The 22,519-nt window shown below is 30.2% G+C and overlaps 1 protein-coding gene across 8 annotated transcripts; it reads left to right on the forward strand.

Moving 5' to 3' along the window:
• Nucleotides 1-17,478: 17,478 nt before the first annotated feature.
• On the forward strand, nt 17,479-21,513 carry LOC18101115 (ATP-dependent DNA helicase PIF1). Of its 8 annotated transcripts, none has more exons than XR_002982761.2 (4): nt 17,479-17,645; nt 17,780-19,655; nt 20,132-20,285; nt 20,383-21,513. XR_002982761.2 is itself a non-coding variant. In XM_006380560.3 (2 exons), exons 1-2 carry the CDS (start codon nt 17,537-17,539, stop codon nt 19,291-19,293), a joined length of 1,623 nt encoding a protein of 540 aa, XP_006380622.1. In that variant the 5' UTR covers nt 17,479-17,536; the 3' UTR covers nt 19,294-21,513. The 8 variants fall into 8 exon arrangements, 1 of the variants encoding a protein (XP_006380622.1); XR_002982762.2 differs by having other exon boundaries at nt 20,863-21,513; XR_002982763.2 differs by having other exon boundaries at nt 20,990-21,513.
• Nucleotides 21,514-22,519: the final 1,006 nt, after the last annotated feature.

Genomic DNA, 22,519 nt, shown 5'->3' on the forward strand with positions numbered 1-22,519 from the left:
CCTCATCTAAAAGAACTAAAGTTAGAAAGATTAGGAAATTTTAAAATAGTGGAATTGAACATAGATGAAGGATTAAATTGATATTACATGATTTAGAAGAAAACAAATTATGGGGACAAGTAAGAAATCAATCGACCAATTCATTTAACAAACCCAAATAGTTGACCAGTTCATCCTGAATAAATGAGGGGTCAAACTATAAATAGCTAAAAATTGGTTGCACAGGCCTTATTAGGCAGTGAAGCTATGTGATAGGTTTAGAAAAGGGGGAATTAGGTTTTTCTTCTCTTCCTTCTATTTTTATTAGGGATTTGCTTAAATAGAGTAAAGATAAAAGGGTTTGAGGAAAATGTATTCTTCCTCTTAACATTGCTTTTAGTCAAGACCTAATAAATCATGAAATTGCCTTGATTGTTGTGGTTGTGGCAGAATGTATTTAATGAGTGTGATTAGATATTATTTAAAGATAATTGAATTATCATTAAGGATTGAAAAATAAAGATACGATGTTTAATAGCAGGAGAGCTTGGTTCAAATATATATATATATATATATATATATATATATATATATATATAATGAAAACGAATCTAAATGAAATGATAGTTTAATTTAATTTGAGAATATAATTAATGATGATGGTGCAGAAGATGTTTTAAGGGCTTTATAAACAGTAAGGACTACTGTTTATCAGTAAGCCCTATGTAGGTGTCCTATACTTTGATCTCTTTATTTATACGTCGGTTCGTTATTCACTATATATTTTTTAACTATGCAATTGCATGATGATAATTGAGAGAATAAGCATGTTTGTCTGATATGGGAGTAAATGAAAGACTTATTGGCTTCTAAATAGGAATGTTGGTTTGATTGGTATCTAGTTGGGATTACCAGATTATTAGCTTCTGAATGCAAATGCTGGATTGATAGGCATCTGAATAGGATCGCTGAATTGATTGATATCCAATTTGGAGTACCGGATTATTGGCTTTCGAATGAGAACACCGGATTTATAGGCATCCAAATGGGATTATTGGATTGATTGGTATTCTGTTTGGATTACTAAATTATTAGCTTCCGAATGGGAATGCTGAAATTGGTCGGCATCCAAATAGGAATATAGGATTGATTGGTGGTATCCAATTGGGATCACCGTATTGTTGGTTTTCAAATGGGAATGCCAAAATTGGTCAGCATCCAAATAGAAATGCACGATTGCTTGGTATCCAATTAGGATCATCGTATTATTGGTTTTCGAATGGAAATGCTAGAATAAGATTGGGAGTTTAGAAGGAAAGAAGTTTTTGAAATGATGAATTTGAATAATGACTTACAAGGATTGGAAACAACCTCGTAGAAGAAATGGTTAACTAATAGATGATTGAACTAAGTCTTCATGAATAAATAATGATTTTAAATATTGTATTTATGTGACATGTGTTTAATCTCAAGTGCATCACGGGGAAGGCAAGAATAATTATCATGTCATCACAACTTTTTCATAGGATTAAAATTGTAATCATAGTTTTGAGTACATGTTCTTGTAATTGATGAAATTTAGTATTTTAATGGTATGTAAAGATATTTATGAATAATGGGTTTAAAGTTATGTTAACTAGATTAGTGTACATAATATTATATATGGGAAAGTTTATCTTTTATCCTTGTATCATGCGTATATGGAAATTTTTTATTTAATTGCATGTGTTAATTGTAGAATAATTAAAGATTGATGACGTGATGTAGCAATCTCAATTACCGGGACAACCACTAAAACATATTTATGATAATGTGAGAATTTTATTATTATTATTATCATCTACCAAAATTTTGGCAGAGTCTTCCCTGTACTAGGAGGTTCCAGGTTATTGACTACCTAACACCTTAAGAAAGAATTAATTCAAGAGTGTGCTAATTTCCAATAATTAATATGATTTGTTATCTTTCCTTAGATATCTAACTCACATTGTGAAATTATGTTGATATCAAAGCATCCCCTTGAAATAATAAGCTTTCCCTGATTCCTGGGAGTAGCTAATCAAGTACATTTTCTTTTCCCAAATACATTGGGGATTTTTATGCCGATGCTAATAAATCTCATTAGCATTATTAGTCTGCCTAACCTGGGATCAACTAATCAAATACCAAAGTAATGTCGATATCAATGAAATCCATCGATATCATTAGTTAACCAAACTCAAAGTAGCTAATCAAGTCCTTTCAAATATTTTAATTTATTCATTGGTAATGTCAATGTCAAGAATCATTTAACATCATTAGCCATCATGTTAGGAGTAGCTAATCAAGTTCCATATAATGTCAATATCAATGTAATCCATCGATATCATTAGCTATCTGAACTCGAAGTAGTTAATCAAGTCATTTCATGAACTTCTTGGAGCATTTTTTTTGTTTTTGTCCTGTCCAAACATCTCAACAATGTTCCATCAGATTACTTCTTATATAACACATCTGTATTGAGGTAATATAGTCCATGGCTAAGCTTTACAGGTTTTTCATAACTGTATTGGATGCCCTCGGGGGATACTTCTGGTGTTGGATAAACTGTTTAATATCATAATACCACGGATTCCCATCCACTTCTCCTTCGACTGAGCAGTAGTGAACCAGATAATTTATGACTTCAATACTTATAGGTTGCACTATGTTTGCATCATCAATTTTGGCCATGGAAGATAAAGTAACCAAAGCATCAGCAAATTAGTTTTGGTCTCTTCCCATATTATTAAATTTTATCTCGTCAAATTATTTTACTGGTTTGGACAAATATTCTTGATATGGCCTCAACTTCACATCTTTTATTCTGTCATTCTCCTTTCACATGGTAGATTATCAGCATTGAGTCTTCATAGACATCAAGTTTCTTTATCTTCAATTCTAATACAACTTTTAATTCGAAGATGTAAGCTTCATACTCAGTCATATTATTGGTGCACTCAAATTACAACTTGATCGAAACAGGATATTTCTTTCTGTTAGGAGAAAATCATTACTCCTGCCTCATTGCTATATACATTTATTGCTTCATCAAAATACATTGTCCACTAGTCTGGTTCTTCTTCTTTTTCTACTACAAGTACATCTTCATCTAGGAAATAAAAATTCAAAGGCTCATAATCTTCAATTACATTGTCTACCAAATGACCATTAATAGCACTTCCTTTCACGACTTTTCTTGTCATGTACATTATGTCATACTCAGCCAATAACACCTGTCATCTTGCTATTCTGCTTGATAAATAAGGTTTTTTAAAAATATATCTAAAAGGATCCAGTTTCAAAATCAATCATATAGTATAATACAACATGTACTGTCGAAGTCATTTTGCAGCTTATACAAGTGCACAACAAAGCTTATCTGCCATTGTATATCTGGATTTGCAATCTGTGAATTTCTTACTCAAATAATAGATTGCTCTCTCTTTTCTACCAAACTCATCATGTTGCCCGAGTACACATCCTATTACTTTTTTTGTTGTTGTTGGATGTAGAATCAACGGTCTGCCAAGCATAGAAGTCACCGATAAATGTAGATTTTGCAAATACTGCTTGATTTTATCAAAGGTTTCTTAGCATTCCTTGTTCTATAACCCATGATTTTTTTTTCAAATGAGTCTGAAGATTGGCTCACAAGTTGCTATCATTTGAGATATAAACTAAGCAGTGTATTCAAACGACCTAAGAACCCTTTTACTTCTTTTCATGTTTTAAGAGCTGACATTGTCTGACTTGCTTTTACTTTATCAGGGTCGACTTCAATACTTTGGTTACTCACCACAAATCTTAGCAGCTTTTCGGATTTCACCCCAAATTAGCATTTTATAGGGTTAAGCTTCAATTAATACCTTTTCAATCTTTCAAACAGCTTTCTCATATTCTGACAGTGGTTTTCTCTTTTTTTGGATTTAGCAATCATGTTGTCCATATACACTTCAATTTCTTTATGCATCATGTCATGAAACAAAGTTACCATTATCTTTTGATAAGTTGCACTAATATTTTTCAGTTTGAATAGCATCACCTTGTAGCAAAAGGTTCCCCACAGAGTAACGAATTTTATCTTTGATGGTTATACCCAGAGAAACCATCCATGAAGGAGTACGTTGAACTTCATGTCGTATTATCAATCAAGACATTGATATATAGTAAAGGCTACACATCTCTGATTTTATCACCTTTCTTGGCAACTACTACTATATTAGATACCCATTATGGGTATATCGACTTTCACCTTAAGCACCATATCTAGACGAGTTCTTCATAATTTATGTTTCACATGTATACTTTCTTTATTTAATGGTACCATATATACTACAATGTTAGTATCTAAATCAAGCATATCTGTGTAAGACCAAGCAAACACATCGACATACTCGCGTAGTAGTGAGATCAAGTTTTCCTTTTTCCTAGCAGTGATTAGAGTACTTATTTTCAATTATCTTTCATCCTACCATATACCAACATTAATTATTTCTAATTCTTCTTTTGTTGATTTCCGAACTCACTCTCTATGATTGCTCTACTAACCTAGTGAATTCTAAAGCATATCATATATCCCTAGCATTTTTTTTTTCAAAAAGTGATCCTATTACACTCACTTATACTTAATGCATAATACAAAGTATTCATAGCTTTAGCATTCATAGATAATAACTTTTTATCATTATCGGTATACTCACTTCTAGCCTTAGGAATAATTATACCATCTTTAATTTTAGTAGGCTTATAAAGTCCATTTTCAATAAATAGTCATAGATCATAATCAATAGATTGAAGATATATAATCATCCTAACTTTCTAATAGGCATAGTCATTACCATCAAATAAAAGTGACCTAAAGTTGATGATCCTTCATTTTAAACATTAAAATGTCTAATCAAACTTATATAAATACTCTGAAGAGTATCATAAAGAAAAAGTAAATTTAATGTTGAAAAATATTAACTAATTTTATCTTTCTCCAAAAAATCATTAAAATTTATCAATAACTTTTAGTAAATTGGAATAAATATGTTTGAAAAATAACACTCAGAGACCATCGCACTCTCTAGCACTCTTTTCTTTCTATGACTGGGCATTGATTTTTCATGAAGAAAAACAAACGCCATGTGTCGTAGTGCTATTGGTGGGGTCATTTCTAATTTATTTTTTTTGTTATATCATATATATAAAGGTGTGTAATAAACACATTACATAACATTGAATTGTTACTATAAACTATTGTTCTAGGATTAAGACAACAATAACACCTTAGAGGGGTGAATTAGGTATTTCACTAATATTAACAAATAATGCAATTTAAAACAATTAAGCACAATAAAGACAATCACAAACAATATAATTAAAGTGCTTAAAAAAAACAGGTATGGGAAGAGAGATTGCAAACTCGGTTTTTAACGTGGTTTGGCAAGCCTATATCAACACCTCAAATACCAACTGTACTTGAGTATTGTACTCTTTTACTAATTCAAGTTAAAGATACAATGTCTTTGATGAATCCATAACAAGCTTATACACCACTTGAAGATGTCTCATTCTCAAGATTTTTTCTTGGTGACATTATCTCACCAATACCAAAAGTTTATCCAAACTCTCAAGTTTTTAAAAGTGTGATTTTTTAGTTACAAAAGTGGATTTTACAATTGAGAATATATGATCTATATAGCTCACTTAATAGCACTTAAAGGATTTGAAAGTGTTTAAGTGTTATGAAAATGAGAATATATACTCTTATACAAGAATATGAAGGTTTTAATGCACAAATATGAACATGATTAAGAATTGATAATTTTGAAGTTGTTTTGCTCTTTTATATATATATATAACAAAAACTATTTATTTTTGGTCCTCTGCCAGATGAAATGGTCGACCACTTCAATTGGTCAAGACAAACGGTTCCTGCAGATTCTCAGGTGTTCATCCCTGATGAACAAACGATCAACCGATTCAGTTGGTATAGCCAAGCGGTCGAGCGCTTCAACTTAAAACCTAAATTTAACAGTTTTAAACCTGATGAATCTTGAACCGACTAAATGCATATCAATCTTATAATGCATGCAGTGTGAAGTGTGTGAATTCATTTTAATTTGTGCTATCAAGTAAGATACAAAACTTTATATAATTTGCACTAAAATGAATACTTGTGAACTAAGTCTTCACTTGCTTAGCATCTTAGGCATGTTGATTGATTTCTTCATTTAATTATTTATGCTTGTTGATGTGATTTTCATATAAAACCTGTTTAAATTTATTTTCAACCAAGCATACCATTAGTCCAATTTTATTTAGCTATCATCATCAAAATATATAAATATTAATATGTAACCCAAAGATCAACTTAAACAACATTGATCCCAGATTAATCAAGAACTCTAATTTCGATTTATACAATGTTATTCCTTCAAAAAAAAATCATAACTTTTAGTACGAAACTCTGATTAAGTCGAATTTTATGTCATTAGAAAGCTAATGAGATGTACTTTCTGACCATATAAATTTTATTTTAATAAGAAAATACTTCTAAAGTAATTTTATAGCCTTGAAAATCCAGTATTAACAAAAAAAAAAATAAGTTTAAGCCAAATTTTCAATTAAACACATTGAAGTTACATCACAAATAGTCATGAATATTTATATGAACACGAAAATAATTAACAAGAAGTTTTGATATCAATGAAGAATAACATATATTCATAGCGGAAGTAAGAAGTTGATTGGACATACATTTCAAGCTCAAATATTTAATAAGATTAAAACTAAACTGTTTTACATGTCAATAAAGGAACCACCAACTATTTATTTTGATTACATGAGTCAAAACAATTTTCCCCTCTTCAATAATCCTTCAAAATCAATATTGATGAAGACCTTTTAGGTGAGGTTAGATCTTTTCTCACATTGAACTCTCTAACTTATTGTTTGGGCTCAAAAACTCATGCTATTAAAAAATAAGTATTTTCTTAGTTTTTAATTGTCATAACTAAGAGAATTAACTCTCTTTATTAAATAAGGATACTGGAAAGGTTTTTTCGTCCTAATAGGATAAAATCTCTCTTTGTTTTGTCAAATTGTCTAACAATTTGAATTTGCATTTTCTTTTCTTTTTTCATTCAATTTCAATGGGGCTTAACTATGAACACCCAAATATAAAATACACCCAAAAAGTCTAACATAATCAAAGTTAAATTGGCTACCACTACAAAGTGAAGGATTATTATTGCCTTTTCTTGTAATGAAATATTTTTTCAACCAATCTTTGAAAAAAAAAACTAAACTCATGATCTCCTTGTAATTAAGTGCAAATCGCTCACCACTACTTAGGTCATAGACTCATTAGTAAATGTCTAACACAATTAAGATTTTGTAATCACAATTGCATGTTTTCGTTTTTCATTTGAATTCAAAATTTTAAATCCATTACAATCCTAGTATTAATATATCTATATCCGATTAAATTCATTCATGATGATGTTCTAAACTTTAATCACGTTATATGATGTAAAGATCCATATTATTATATATTAAGACAAATAATATAATATTTTCATTTAAAAAAACTAATGTTTTCATGCATGTAAAATTGTTCACCTTTTCTAATAAAAAAATCCAAACTAAAAATGCATGATTTTTTAGTTTGTCATTTAATAGAAAATTGGTTCATTACATTCATCATTCATTAGAAAATTTCTTTTCATTAATTTTAAGATTTTTTAATTTCTTTTGGTTTGGAGGTTAATTCATTTTGTATGTAGAAAATTTATCAGATTTTTTTACTCAATCTTTGTTATGTGATCTTTTTTTCTTTTGAACCAGTGGAAAATAGTAGACTAGTGGTCCACCACTATGTAGTCTATTTTTCAATGGATACAAAGAAACGATAAAGGCAAAACAAAAAAGAATAATAACAAAAAAGAATAAATCACGTAAAAATCGAATTAAAGTCATTATAGTTTTATGTACCTTATTGATTTTTTTCATAACCTGTTTTTTATTCTCAATTTTTCAATGTATTCTTTTAAAAAGAAATTCAAAACAATATATATTTTCAATGAAGTTCAATCAATTTTTGTTATTTTATGAATTTTTTTTTTTGTATGATAAGATAGGTAAATAAAAATAATAAAAAGAATTTAAGGAGTAAAATTAGAGGCAAGAATAAAAAAGAGGACTAAACAAGTAGGGACTAAAAAAATATAATGATAAGATAAGATTGTTCAAAAAATGAAAAAAAAAAAAAAACAAATAAGGGACCAAACAAAATTAAAAAATTGTAGAAAAGAGATCCTACATATTAAAAAAATAATTAATTAGAAATCTATAATCACAAAGGAAATAATATAAGAAAATTTTAATAATACTTTTTTTTCTTGGTTTAGTTTTTCTTTTTCTACATAAAGGATCAATACCCACATGAAAGAGACACTCTTGCAAAGAAAATCCAAGCTAACAAAAGCAAAAAGAAAAAAAATGCAAAAAGCAAAAAGCAAAAAATAGTCTCTCCAATTTTTCTTCCAAGCTGCCCACACATACTGCCAACACCAGATTCTGACCAACAGCTCCTCCACAAGTGTCGGCCACTTACTACCTTTCTCTTCCATACCAGCAGCCGCCAGAGCAACACAAGAAACAACAGCATTACCAACAAAATAGTAGCAGCAGTGATAGAGAAAACAAATCAGAACTTACCAAGCCTCGATCTCTTAGTACAGGAGGCAGTGATTTACATCGTCGGTGTAAGAAGCAAGAGGGGGAAGGGTAGCCGCTAAGCCACTGATCCATGATTCCATGTGCGTTCTAGACCCACTGGTGCATGCGACGAAGCCCCATAAGCCAGCTGATCTCTTTGCGCAAGACCACCACTTGCCCCCACTGTTTGTTTGTTTTTTTTTTTTTTCCCAGCCATTTCAGCCTTGTTACAGCTAACTCTTGTTACTCGCAAAGGTTAATCTCGAACCCCAATGTATTATTCATTTATTTTTAGAATAATTTTTAATTTGTAACGTGCATGTGATTTTTATGTCAAATTATATATTTATATTGATTAATTCGCGATGAGTTATTGGTAATATTAATTAGATACCCGTGCGTTGCGGGTTAATTTTTTTTTACATAAAAATATTAAAAAAAACTAAGATTTAAAAATGTTAGGTCTTTCTGCAAAGCTATACCCAAGAGACTTGGGTGTGGCTACAATGTCTGACCCAAGAGTAATATTTATAATATTAATAATAACATTAAACTTGCATGATTCAAGTTTAAGTGTGTTTGGCTGCAATACCAGACCCAATAGCCTTGGATGTGGGTCTGGCTGTAAGGTCATATCATAAAAATATGATAATTAAATAGATTAATTAAAAAGAAAAAAAACATAGAAAAAAAACCAACATAAAGAAAATAACTCATGAAGAAAAAGAAAAAAAATCTGAATTAACTGGGTTAATCCTTCAAACCAGTTAACCCGTCAAACCTTGGATTCGTGTCATGAAAGTTTGATAACTAAATAGAAAAAAAAAATTGACAGGTTAACCTAGAATTAATTAGGCGAACCCGTCAAACCCGGGATCCGTGTCATGAAAGTTTGATAACTAAATAGAAAAAAATTTAACATTAACGAACTAAATTAAACGAAAAAAATTAATTAAAAAGAAAAAAACACAAAAACAAACAAAAGGCATCAGCCTTTTCACTGTGGACTGCACTGTGCAGTCTACCGTTAAAAGCATAAAAAAGACAAAAAAGAAAAAGAAAAAAACTAACTGGGTTAAAAGAAAAAAAAACCTATATGAAGAAAAAAACTAATGAAGAAAAAGAAAAAAAATCTAAATTAATTGGGTAACCCGTCAAACCTAAGATCCATGTCATGAAAGTTTGATAACTAAATAGAAAGAAATTTAATATCAACAAACTAAATTAAAAAAAATTAATTAAAAAGAAAAAAACAAAGAAGAAAAAACCTAAGCGGAGAAAAAAACTAAAGAAGAAAACAAAAAAAAAATCTGAATTAACTGGGCTAACCCGTCAAACATGAGATCCATGTCATGAAAGTCTTATAACTAAATAGAAAAAAATTAACATAAACAAACCAAATTAAAAGAAAAAAAAATTAATTAAAAAGGAAAAAAAACAAAAACAAAAAAAGGCACCAGCCTTTTCACTGTGGACTGCACTGTGCAGTCCACGGTAAAAGGCATAAAAACGGCAAAAAAAAAAAAAACTAAAGGTATCCGTCGATAACTAAATAGAAAAAAAATTAATATTAATGAACTAAATTAAAAAATATATATTAATTAAAAAGAAAAAAAACCTATAAGAAGAAAAAAAACTAATGAAGAAAAATAAAAAAAATCTAAATTAACAGGGTTAACCCGTCAAACCTGAGATTCATGTCATGAAAGTCTGATAACTAAATAAAAAAAAATTAATATCAACAAACTAAATTAAAAAAATTAATTAAAAAAAGAGAAGGCATCAACCTTTTCATCGTGGACTCCACTGTGCAGTCCACAATGAAAGGCATAAAAAGAAAAAAAAACTAAAGGCATCAACCTTTTCACTATGGACTGCATAAAATATTAAAATATAAAATTAGAAGAAAAAAACTAATGAAGAAAAAGAAAACAAATCTGAATCAACTAGGTTAACCAGTCAAATCGGGTTAACCCGTCAAACCTGAGATCCGTGTCATGAAAGTGTAATAACTAAATAGAAAAAAGATTTAATATTAATGAAATAAATTTTAAAAAAAGATTAATTAAAAAGGAAAAAGCAAAGAGAAAAAAACCCATAAGAAGAAAAAAACTAATGAAGTAAAAGAAAAAAATCTGAATTAACTGGGTTAACCCGTCAAACCAGGTTAACCCGTCAAATTTGGGATCCGTGTCATAAAAGTCTGATAATTAAATAGAAAAAAATTAATATTAAGAAAGCAAATTAAAAAAAAGTTAATTAAAAAATAGAAAAAAGAAAAAAGCCAGAAAAAAAGAAACTAAATGCATCAACTTTTTCACTATGGACTGCACTGTGCAGTCCACAGTAAAAGGCTTAAAAAAGAAAAGGAAAGGAAAAAAAACAAAGGCGTACGCCACGGGTTAATTTTTTTTTCTTGCATAAAAAATATATAAAAGGTTAAGATCTAAGAGTATAAGGTCTTTCTGCAAAAATATACCTAAAAGCCTTGGGTCTAACTGCAACGCTTGACCCAAGAGTAATATTTATAATATTAATAATAATATTAAACTTACGTGACTCAAGTTTAAGTGACTCTGGCTGCAACACCAGATCCAAGAGCCTTGGACGTTGGTCTGGCTGCAAGGTCGTGTCATAAAAGTGTGATAATTAAATGGATTAATTAAAAAGAACAAAAAACAAAGAAAAAAAACCAACATGAAGAAAAAAACTAATGAAGAAAAAGAAAAAATCTGAATTAACTGGGTTAACCTTTCAAACCAGGTTAACCCGACAAACATAGGATTCACGTCATGAAAGTTTGATAACTAAATAGGAAAACAAATTGACGGGTTAACCCAAAATTAACTGGGTTAACCCGTGAAACCAGGTTAACTCGTCAAACTCGGGATATGTTTCATGAAATTATGATAACTAAATAGAAAGAAATTTAACATTAACAAACTAAACTAAACGAAAAAAAATTAATTAAAAAGAAAAAAAGCAAAAAAAAAATCCGGGTTAACTCGTCAAACCAAGTTAACCTGTTAAACCCGGGATCCGTGCCATGAAAGTCTGATAACTAAATTAAAAAAATTAACACTAACAAACTAAATTAAACAAAAAAAATTATTAAAAGAAAAAAAACAAAAAAAGAAGAAAAAAAAACCTGAAAGGCATAAAAAAAAAAACAAAAAAACAGCTAAAAAAAGGGGGGGGACCAGCTCAAAAAACAGAAAAAACAGGAAAAAAAAAAGACATCTCAACTTAAAACAAATTTGTTGAATTATGTTGGGATTTATGTTTTAATGGCATTTGCATGGGTTTCATTTGGTCATTGTAGACTTGGGTTTCGTTAAAAAATAAAATTGTAAATAATTTTTTTTCTCCAAAATAATCTTTAAAATGATTTTATTCCCCAAATATATAACCTATTTTCATCAAAAAAAAAAATTTGTGAAAGGGTTTTGTTCATCGGAAGTTGAAACTTTATGGTTTCTTAATAAAACAATATATGAGATTTTATTTTTACTAAAGAATTTATCTAGGTTTAGTAAAATCATTAAAAGAGTTTTGTATTCGAGAAGTCAAAACGTTACCGTCTTTTAAAATAAAAAGAAAAATTGCATGCTAAAGCCCAAATTATGTTTTACCATTCTTTTGATCTTGTCCCGTGTATACTAAAAAGTAAGTATTAAATCCTGTGACTTCGTCTATATTCTAAATCACTTTTTAGATCTTATAAAAAAAATTTACCTTTAATAAGTAAATACTCATATATTAATTTAGGCAAAACCTTGACATAAAGCACAATATACATTTTAGGTATGATATTTTAGGATGATTTTAATCTTTTATTTAGTATAATAAACCCCTCATCTAAAAATTTCTGAAAACCAATTAGGATTTCTAATTACTATAAAAATAAGTGTCAACTTATTTTCTTTTATTTTATTCCTTTTACATATTAGATCATAAAGATATATTTGTAATAGATTTGATCAGATCATTAACTAAAGAGGGGAATTCATTCTTCCCCTCCTCACAAAAGCATTGTTCACTTGAACAATTCTTGTATTTTTTTTTTTTAAGATTTAGTTTTTTCTTTGATTTATCCTTCAATGGGTTTGTTTATCCTATCTTATGACTAGGGTCGCTGATTTGGCGGGTTACCTTGATTTTTTTCTTCTTTTTTAGTTGAATTTTTATCCTAATTTTTTCCTTCAACATTTAGTTATTTTGGAATTAGTCTTTATTTTTTATCAGTTTTCTTTCATGAGGTTATCTTAGTCTCATTACCTGGATCACGGGTTTGATAGGTTGACTTAGATCATTTTTTATGTATATTGTTTAATTGAATTTCTTTTTCAATTTTATCATTCAACATTAAGTTGATTGAGAATTAAGCTTCATAAATTATTTTGATTTGATTTCTATAAAGTTATCTCAGTCACATAAACTGGGTTGCGGGTTTGGTAGGTTAATATAGGTTAACTCGAGTGATTTGTTTTTTGGTCTTTTTTTTAGTTTAATCCTTCAAGATTTTTTTTATTAGGAATTAAGTTTCATAATCTTTTTTATTTGTTTTATATAGAATTACCCTGATCCCATGATCCAATTACAGATTTGACAAGTTTACTCAAGTTGACTTAGGTTGATCCAATATGTTTTTGTCTCAATATTTTTAAAAAAGATATCATCTTGAAATATTTTTAGTCAAACTACATTTTTAACAGTTAGTGTGTTGTAGCAGGCAACCAAATATAAAATCTAAACTTTTAAAAGTCATGTAATGGTGTAAGGACCATTCTCACGGAGAAAATCTAGCCTAGTTTTATGCTATGTGAACAAGGATGGGAGGATCTGAGTATAACAAAAATAATTATAAGAAAAACAACTAGGGAACAATTATAAATAAAGAATCAAAATTAACCAGAAAAATAAACTTTAGTCTAAGTCAACTTTTGAATTTTCACCATTGGAATTATTTTCTTGTCTTTCCTTAATTGTAGTTAATTAGAAACAAGAAATCTAATAAATCCTAAGTACTAAATAACCCAAGGCAAGTGTTGAATGTTTAATCTGGTAATAGCCTTCAGAATTATAGAGATTGATAAAACTAAACAACATAAACACAAGCAATTGCATTTAATTTTATTGAATATTCTTCCTAAGATTCAATAATTTTTGACACAACAAATTATTAAACCTTACTTGATTCACAAATTAGAGGGATCAAACAATTATGTATTTGATATCTAATCTAGCAGTAGATTGTAACAAATAATACAGCAGTAGGCCTCCTAGTAATTAAATAAGACAATCATGAAAACATATACAGAAAAATATCAATTACTCAAAGTGTGAATTGAACAACAAAAATTAATAAGATCTCACAATCTTATTAATTCTAAGGCTTTTGTCTCCTTTAACCAATTATAAATGTTTAGTCATGTAAGGTCATGATGAAAACCTGAAGCAGTTGTTAGGGAAGTGGGAAGAAAAAGAGATATCCTTATTCTAATAGTTTTCTCCAATTTTAAAGTTCATTCCTTGTATTAGAAACCCCCCAAGTATCCTAAAAATATTATAAATATTATCCTTAAATAATAACAACCAAATCTGACTAATTAATTAAAATATTAAATAATAAAGTAGAGTCCTGATATAACTAGGAAAGTAATGTTTTCAGCTAGAATTCATGCACCAAATCTAGAAGCTTTCAAAAATAAATCACATGAGGTCTATGTATAAGATTCGTAGGCCAAAGAACGTTCCAGCACGTTGGCTGTATAGGTGCAGCAACTTCATGCACGATTTTGACCTCAATGCAGCTAGTATCTCTCAAGACTCAAAATATGAAAGTTGTAGATCTCTTCCTTAGCGTTCTATAGCATCTTTAATCATCTCAATCAAAGCTCATGTAAGAAAGTTATGTCTAGATTACGAAGCTCGAATTAGCTTCATGTTGCCCTTAAGCACCCTAAATCAAAATATAAGAATAATGAATTATCTTTGAAATTTTGAAATTTTTCATTCTCATCAACGTTCGTATGGGTTATCTTTGAACCCGTTAAGTTGACCGGGTCATATTAGGTCAATCCTTGCACAATTTAAATTTTTTCTACTAGAAAACATGTTAGAAACACTTTGATTTTTTTATGTTAAAAAAATAATCTGACCCGCAGCGTAGCGGGAGCAATGATCTAGTTTTTTTCTATATTAAAAAGTTAAAATTGGCCATATATATTTCAAACTAGACTATGCCGATTTTTAATGAGAATTTGACATATTTTAATATTTAATTAACTAGCAATTCATATCATTCAGTTTAAAACCAATATATTGGCTTGAGCTATGCCATGAGTTAAACCAAATTCTTTTTAAATGTAAAATAATGTCAAGAATATGGAGAATTCTTTGGCAATGTCATTAAACCTAGTCGATCAGGTCAATCTTAAAACCTCTCGACCCGACTCATTGCCTAGCTCGAGTTTTCAATTAAATTGTGTGAGAGTTGATCCGAAATGAATTGATTAATTTCATAGGTATCAAGGCAACCTGGATGACCAGGAAAAAATGGCTTAGGTTTTAAAAAATCTTCAAGATGACATACTTTTAAAAAAAAAAAACAATATTGAGACAATGTTAGATTGGAACGACCTCAGTTATTCTACAACCTAAATCATTGACTCCACTAAGTTTAATAAAAAACAAATTGTAAACTACTTTTATTTAATTATATTTTAAAAATATATACTTGCAAAATCAAGCATCAACCCTAAAATAAACGTTTATTAGAGGCCGTGATAGCCCTATAAAAAGTAGAAAAAAAATTAAATCATGAAGTTTATTTTCCAAACAATCTAATATTGAAGGATGACAAAAATAAATGACCAAAAACTAATAAAAAAATATATTAGGTTCAATGGGTAAACTTGTCAAACCTGTAAATCGGGTAACTTGGGTCAACAAGTCAAACCTGTGAACCAGTTCATGGACTCCTTTAGGAAAAATAACTTGTTTTTTTTTTTTTTCTAAAAAGACTATTTTTTATTTAACTATATGATAACAAAAATAAATGATCGCAAAATCAAGCACAAACTCATACCAAGATTTTTTTTTTGGAGACTACTATAACCTCAAAGAAAGATAAATGAAACAAATTACGAACTCATTTTCCAGTGAACCCAATATCCAGTGATGAAATTAAAAAAAACAATGAATTTAAAAAAGACAAATAAAAAATAAAATTTAAACTCGCTAAACCCGTGAATAGGTCCATGGACTTTATAAAGTTCAATAACATGTTTTTTTAATAAAAATAGAAAATCAAAAAATCAAGTTCATTTAAGAAAAAAAAAAGAACAAAAAAGTTATCCCACCAAACCTGCGAACCGGGGCAACCCAAGTTACCTAAACTCGCAAATTGGATCATTAACCCCATAAATTCCAATATTTTGGTTTTTTCCCAAAACTATTTTTTATTTAACTAAATATTAAAAAAATAGACAATCAAAAAATCGATCAACCCAATGTCAATAGGTTTGTTTGACACTACAATAACCCTATAGAAAGGTGAAACAAAAAGAAACAAAGTAGGAAGTTCACTTCCCAACCAACTCAATATTGACGGATGAAATCAAAAAAACAAACCTGAAATAAAAATATATTAAAAAATTTGGGATTAAATCAAAGATATTTTAAAAATTGAAGGACTAAATTAAAATAAGAAGAGAAAAGTGACAAATCTAAAAAAAAAATCTAGTAGTGAATTGAAGAGATTTTGAAAATTAAAGAACTAAATTGAAAAGAAAGAAAAATGTCTAACGTGTGTTTCACACGTGCTAGGGTGTGAAGAAGACCTACTGTCTTTGGGCAACGCATAAGCCTTACTTCATTCTCTAATTGGTGTCTTTTTTGATATTGTTGGAATTGTCGAGACGTTCAATACCCTATAAGGTGATGCACATTATAGGAGGAGGTCTGACGTGTCTCTGACCACCCATTCTTCTTTCCTTTCTCTTTCTCTCATTTCTCTATCTCTTTGCCCTAATTTTCTTCGCTGGTTTATTCATTTCTCCCTTCTATGTCTTAAGGTGTTCTTATTCTTCAATTCTAGGCCCTTGACCCTCAATCTTTAGAAAAATAAAGAACTACAACAATATCTTGTAAAATTGAGTATCAACTCGATGCCAAGATATTTTTTTTGATGTCATAAAAAATATATAACAAAAAAGTAAACTAAAATAAATTTTCAACTCAAAATACCAATAAATACATAATGTAAACATTAAATTAAAAAAATAACCAAAAAAGAATCAAAATGTAAAAAAACAAATATTCACAAAATAGTATAGATTACTTGTAATCCACAGTGTTTTATGGGTATGAGGAACAGTATTTTTCCCCACACCCTTTAGAGCCATGTTTTTTGCGTTTCAAAAGTGTTTTTGAAAAAATTTAAAAATATTTTATATTTTTCTTTATTTCAAATTAATTTTCTATATTGTTTTCAGATCATTTTGATGTATTGATATTAAAAATAAATTTTTTAAAAAAAAATATTTTTTAAAAAATTGCTATTACATTTAGTTGTTATAATGTCTCACTTCATGTGTTAAAAGGATTAATTGTAATTCTTTATATATATATGGATTAATTTGATTGATATGATACAGGACGTGCTGATTTTAATCATGTATCCTAATTCCTAAGCCAAGTTTCTTGAACCACCACCACTACAGCCCACAGCCCGTTTAAAACGGGCTTAACCACCCTGGTCTGATCTTAAAGATCGGTGGCTTCTCACATTTCATTTTCTTTGTAAAAGAGAGAGAGGTGTGCGATTATGCTCTCGTTGCTGCCGTTTTGCTTCCTTGAACCATTAAGGTCCGAGTCTAAGCTCCTTCTCTATCAGAAGCAGACGTATGATAACGCTCAAAGACTCTACTTTTCAGGTAATTCTTTTGCAAATTATTATGTCTTTTCCCCCCCTTCAATTTAGATAGAGATATTGGGAATAAAATTATTGGTTTTGTATATTATGGTTTGTTGATAAAATATGTCCAATTTTTTTTTCTTTTAATTTCAGCATGTAAAGAAAAGCTTGAATGCGCTAGAAGTATGAAGTTTTTTAGCTCTGCAATAATAGCTGTATATAGAAGAAGTTTTAGCACTAAAAGCAGCAGAACCACAAAATATGCTCAAAGTGTTTGCCAGAATCGAATCAAGAAGGAAACCAATAGGATCCCCAAGGACACAAAAACCCACCAACCTTTATTTGAATGGGCCCAAGAACAAAAAAATATTTTTTCTCATGTTCACAGAGGTGCTTCTGTGTTTATCACGGGCTCCGCCGGAACTGGAAAGACAGTTTTGCTTAAGCACATTATCGACATTCTGAAGGATGTTCATGGTAAGTCTAAGGTTTTTGTCACGGCATCCACTGGAATTGCTGCCTGTGCACTTCAAGGGCAAACACTTCACTCCTTTGCCAGCATTGGAATCCAAAATGCTGATTCTGGAACTTTGCTGGATAAGGTTAAAATGAATAAGCATGCTTGCAAAAGATGGAAAAAGGCGAAGGCATTGGTTATAGATGAAATTAGTATGATCAGTGCTGATTTGTTCGAGAGCCTGGAATATATTGCTAGAGATATACGGGGATCGGAGGTGGTATGGGGTGGAATACAGCTTATTGTCTGTGGGGATTTCTTTCAGCTACCACCAGTTATCAAACAACAGAAATTATCAGGCAAAGAATTTGCATTTGAAGCTGATTGTTGGAATGCAAGCTTTGACTTGCAGGTTGAGCTTACTCAGGTTTTTAGGCAGTCAGACCCTCGGCTTATCAAGATGCTTCAGGGAATAAGGAAAGGGGAGACTGACGCAGAGGACTTGCAGCTTCTAGAAGAATCTTGCTCCATGAACAAGCAGGATTCTTTGGTAGTCTGGCTCTATCCGAGAATTAATGATGTGGAGAAAGTAAATGAGGAGAGAATGAAAAGCTTGGGTGAGAGTACTGTAACTTATGCAGCTGCTGATAGTGGCCTCGAACATAGGAAGAAACAACTCAACCAAGGGATTGTACCTGACCAACTTGTACTCTGTGTAGGTGCAAGGGTAATGTTGATCATGAATTTGAATATTGAACGTAATCTTTGTAATGGTGCCACTGGTACAGTTACAGGATTTGTTCCTGTGGAGGATAAAAATGCTAGAAAGTCTGATATTCTCTTCCCACAAGTTAAATTTGATCGTGGACCTGAAATCTTGATTGAACCTCAAAAATTTGAAATTTTTGAGGGAGATATTGTAGTTGCTTGGAGATATCAGATACCTTTGATATTAGCATGGGCTATCAGCATACATAAGTGCCAAGGGATGACTCTTGATCATGCTCAAACAGATCTCTCAAGGGCTTTTGGCTATGGAATGGTCTATGTGGCACTTTCCCGAGTAAGGAGCTTGGAAGGCCTTCATTTGTCTGGTTTCACTCCATCAAAGATCAAGGCACACCCAAAAGTTCTGCTATTCTATAAAAGTTTTACTTCATCAAACCTCTCTCATACTGAATTCTCATTAACACACCGAGTTAGGAAATAAAAGTTTCATTTCTTTGATAGAGTTGTAATGCAAGTTAAAATTTAACAAACACGTCTGATTTTCCAAAGCACAAACTTTGCCTAGCCTTCAAGAAGTCATTTGTGGAAGTTCATACTTTCCTTCTACATTTCTCCTTGACTGGTTGTTGTCACTAAATGTCTCCAGGCGTAGTGTGCAGGAGGGTAAAAGATTCTGTAACATCTGCAATGCAAGTTCAGAGCAAAAGACAAAACCCTTCTTCATGTTCAGTTCTGCACTCTAACTACCTGTGTTTTTGTTTCATGTGAAAGTTCTTATGCACATGGGTGTATGGATGAAACATATTTGTGCATGTAAAACATAGTAAGAGCTCAATAAATCAGGTAACCATATATGCTACTTATAGTGGATGTTCAGTCATGACCTCCTGTAGTATCTATTTTATGTCTTCTCTTGTTCTTATTCAACAACTGTTTGAAATGAAACTTTGGTAATTGCTTTGTTGCGAAAACAGTAAGAGCTGTTTCTGTACAGTGTTCAAGCATTGTTGTAGGAAAGAGGATACTAGTTGGTATGAAATTAGCAAAGAAGATATCGATTTCTCTGTATTTAGACCATTACGGTGGATCCCTGCTGGATTTATATATGTATTTTTTTTCTATGTTTCTGTTTAACTGCACATTGGTGAATGATTATGAGAAATTCACTATTTAACTTGGAGCTCTAAACCTGTCTTTCATTAATCAAATAGTACCAGGCTTTGTTAAACTGAAATGTTGCCATGAAGTACATGTTCTTGTGTGCATAAAACCTACCAGTGTTTATACGTTACTGACCATTTTGTTTTGCCACCTTGCAGTTGCTGGTAAATCACTATGCTCTTTGTAGAAAATTTAAAAAAGGTATAATGAAGGTGCTCTTCTTGGACAGAATTTTGGTTTTGTAACTTCTCTATTAGTATTGGTAACGCCCACACTGCTTGAAAAAAGCAATTAAAAGGAAAAGAAAATGAGGTAATCTGCTGTCCTGCTTTCTTTTCTTATTCTCTAATCCTGTTCCATCCTCATTATCACATGTTCAAGAAAATTTCTTTGTGATGGGTTTAAGCAGAAAACGAGATTGCGTGTAACAGAGCAAAGAGGAGAATTAAGCACACACGAATCCAAACCAACCCTCCCCCCCCAACCACCACCACCCTCTCCTCTTCCCTTTTTTTTGCTAGCGAGGAAGTTATTTTCGGTTGAATTGGTATTTGATTGATGAGTTTTGGGAAATTTTTCACCTTATTTTTCAAGTATGTGTTTCTAACTGTATTGCTTTAGTCACCACTTGGTTTCTCTTTTTGTTGAATATTTGTTATAAGTTAAATTTTTGTAATGATTTATTCTTTCAGAAATTAGTTTGTTAATTTAATTTTTAAATTTAAATAAAAAAATCAACCTACCCTAATATATAATATATAAAAAGTGAACAAATAACTAATCTTTCTTTCTTTTTCTTGTCTAGAACCCACCCAAAAATACCACATCTTTCCAATTTCACAAACATTAAAACTATCAATTTAATACTTCAATGCCTCTGTCCTTGCAGCCGCCGCCATCTTCCAAATACCAATTTCTACGAAGATGGAACAATTTGTTAGAATAATTTGGTTGATTTGAAAACCCTGGACTCCCCAAAAATTAACCACCCTTGTTTCATGTCCACATTCACACAGTCTGAGCAAGCAAAAAGAGCTGCTGAGAATGCAACACAAAGTGCAACAGATGAACCAAGGCCAGAACCAAGTGGAAGTTCAGAAGTGACGACTATGGTGGCAGGTTTAAATCTGAGATGGGTCAACATTAAAAGGTACAACATACCCTATGGATTTTTGCCTCTAGAATAATTGAAAAACCCAGATGGGTCTCCTCCTCATGCGTAAGAATTGTCAATGCCTTAAAAAAATACGAGACATCGCAAAGGATTTGAATTGAGAGAGAAGAAATTGAAGGAAAGGTTTAGAGAGATTTTGTTGGAGGAAAAGAAAGTTGAAGACGGGTGCGTGGACGTTGAATTGATAGAGAGAAATGATGTAAAGAGCTTCAATACCCAAGTAAAAAATGAGTAGAGGGATAACAATACTTTTGTGGATTATTTGGCTGAAGCGAGTATTTGTTTTAGGGTGAAAGCAAATTTTCTTGAATGAACGGTGGAGAGATCATGATCCGATGGGAATTTAATATGGTTTTTTTTTTTCAAGTTGTTGTTAGTGATTTGGTTTAAATGAGTCAAAGAATGGCAATTAAGTTGTTCTCCACTGCTTCCATGGTAGATTTCTTGGCACAACATCATGCACTTCAGTAAGGAAGCAGTACTTGTCTTGTGCATTATCTCTACCCTATCATGTCTATCAGTTTGTTTTCAGAATCTTACATTAAAAATTATGTTACTTTATAATTCAATGGACAAATAAAAAGTTAATGATACAACTCAAAAACATTTCTATTGATAATAAATATAATTAAATGTTTTTTTATATTTCAATAAAGTGAATTAGTGTATTTTGATTTGTTTTTCAATTCTTTTGTGATTTTCTTTTTTATTATACATATATATGTGTGTATTTATTAATTATTTTTCTTAGTGATTGAAGAAAAAACTGTACATTGATCCTCATAATATTAATGACAGCAAAAAGGATATATATATATATATATTTCAATAAAAAATTTTATTAAAAAATATGATTTACATACTATTTGAGCATTGTTTCTTTTTAATATCTATAAAATATTTTTGATGATTTTAATCTTAATCTCTTGGCATTATAACTTAGTTTGTTAGGAATAATGTTTCTTTTTAAGGTTAGAGATTGTTTTTTTCTTTTTTTATATGTAATTTTTTTATTTGATTTCTTATTGTCCTTGTTCTAGCATTCAAATCTTTCATATTTTTTTTTTTTTTTGTTAGTGAATAGAAATCCAATCCATCCATAGATTGAATTGAAGTGAAAAAATTATGAATAGTCTACTTATTGATAGGTGAATTATTTTTTTTAGTTTCATTTAATTCATATACTTCTCTAAATCTAAACAATAGAATTTTATTTCGAAAATTTATTTATTATTTCTTTTAGGAATAGAATACCTTTGATGAACCAATTTTTTGTTTCTTTTGTAAATGTAGATCTTGTGTGAATCAACAAAGAACACCATGTAAGGCTAAATACTCATCAATAATGAAGTAATATTGTGAGGGAAAGGTG

The sequence above is a fragment of the Populus trichocarpa genome, chromosome 7, assembly GCF_000002775.5.
Source record: "Populus trichocarpa isolate Nisqually-1 chromosome 7, P.trichocarpa_v4.1, whole genome shotgun sequence".
Lineage (NCBI taxonomy): Eukaryota > Viridiplantae > Streptophyta > Magnoliopsida > Malpighiales > Salicaceae > Populus > Populus trichocarpa.

Coding starts and splice junctions, on each gene's coding strand:
- LOC18101115 (XM_006380560.3), top strand. CDS start 17,537: ATGCTCTCGTTGCTGCCGTTTTGCTTCCTTGAACCATTAAGGTCCGAG. Junction 17,646..17,779: donor TCAAAGACTCTACTTTTCAG/GTAATTCTTTTG, acceptor TTTTAATTTCAG/CATGTAAAGAAAAGCTTGAA.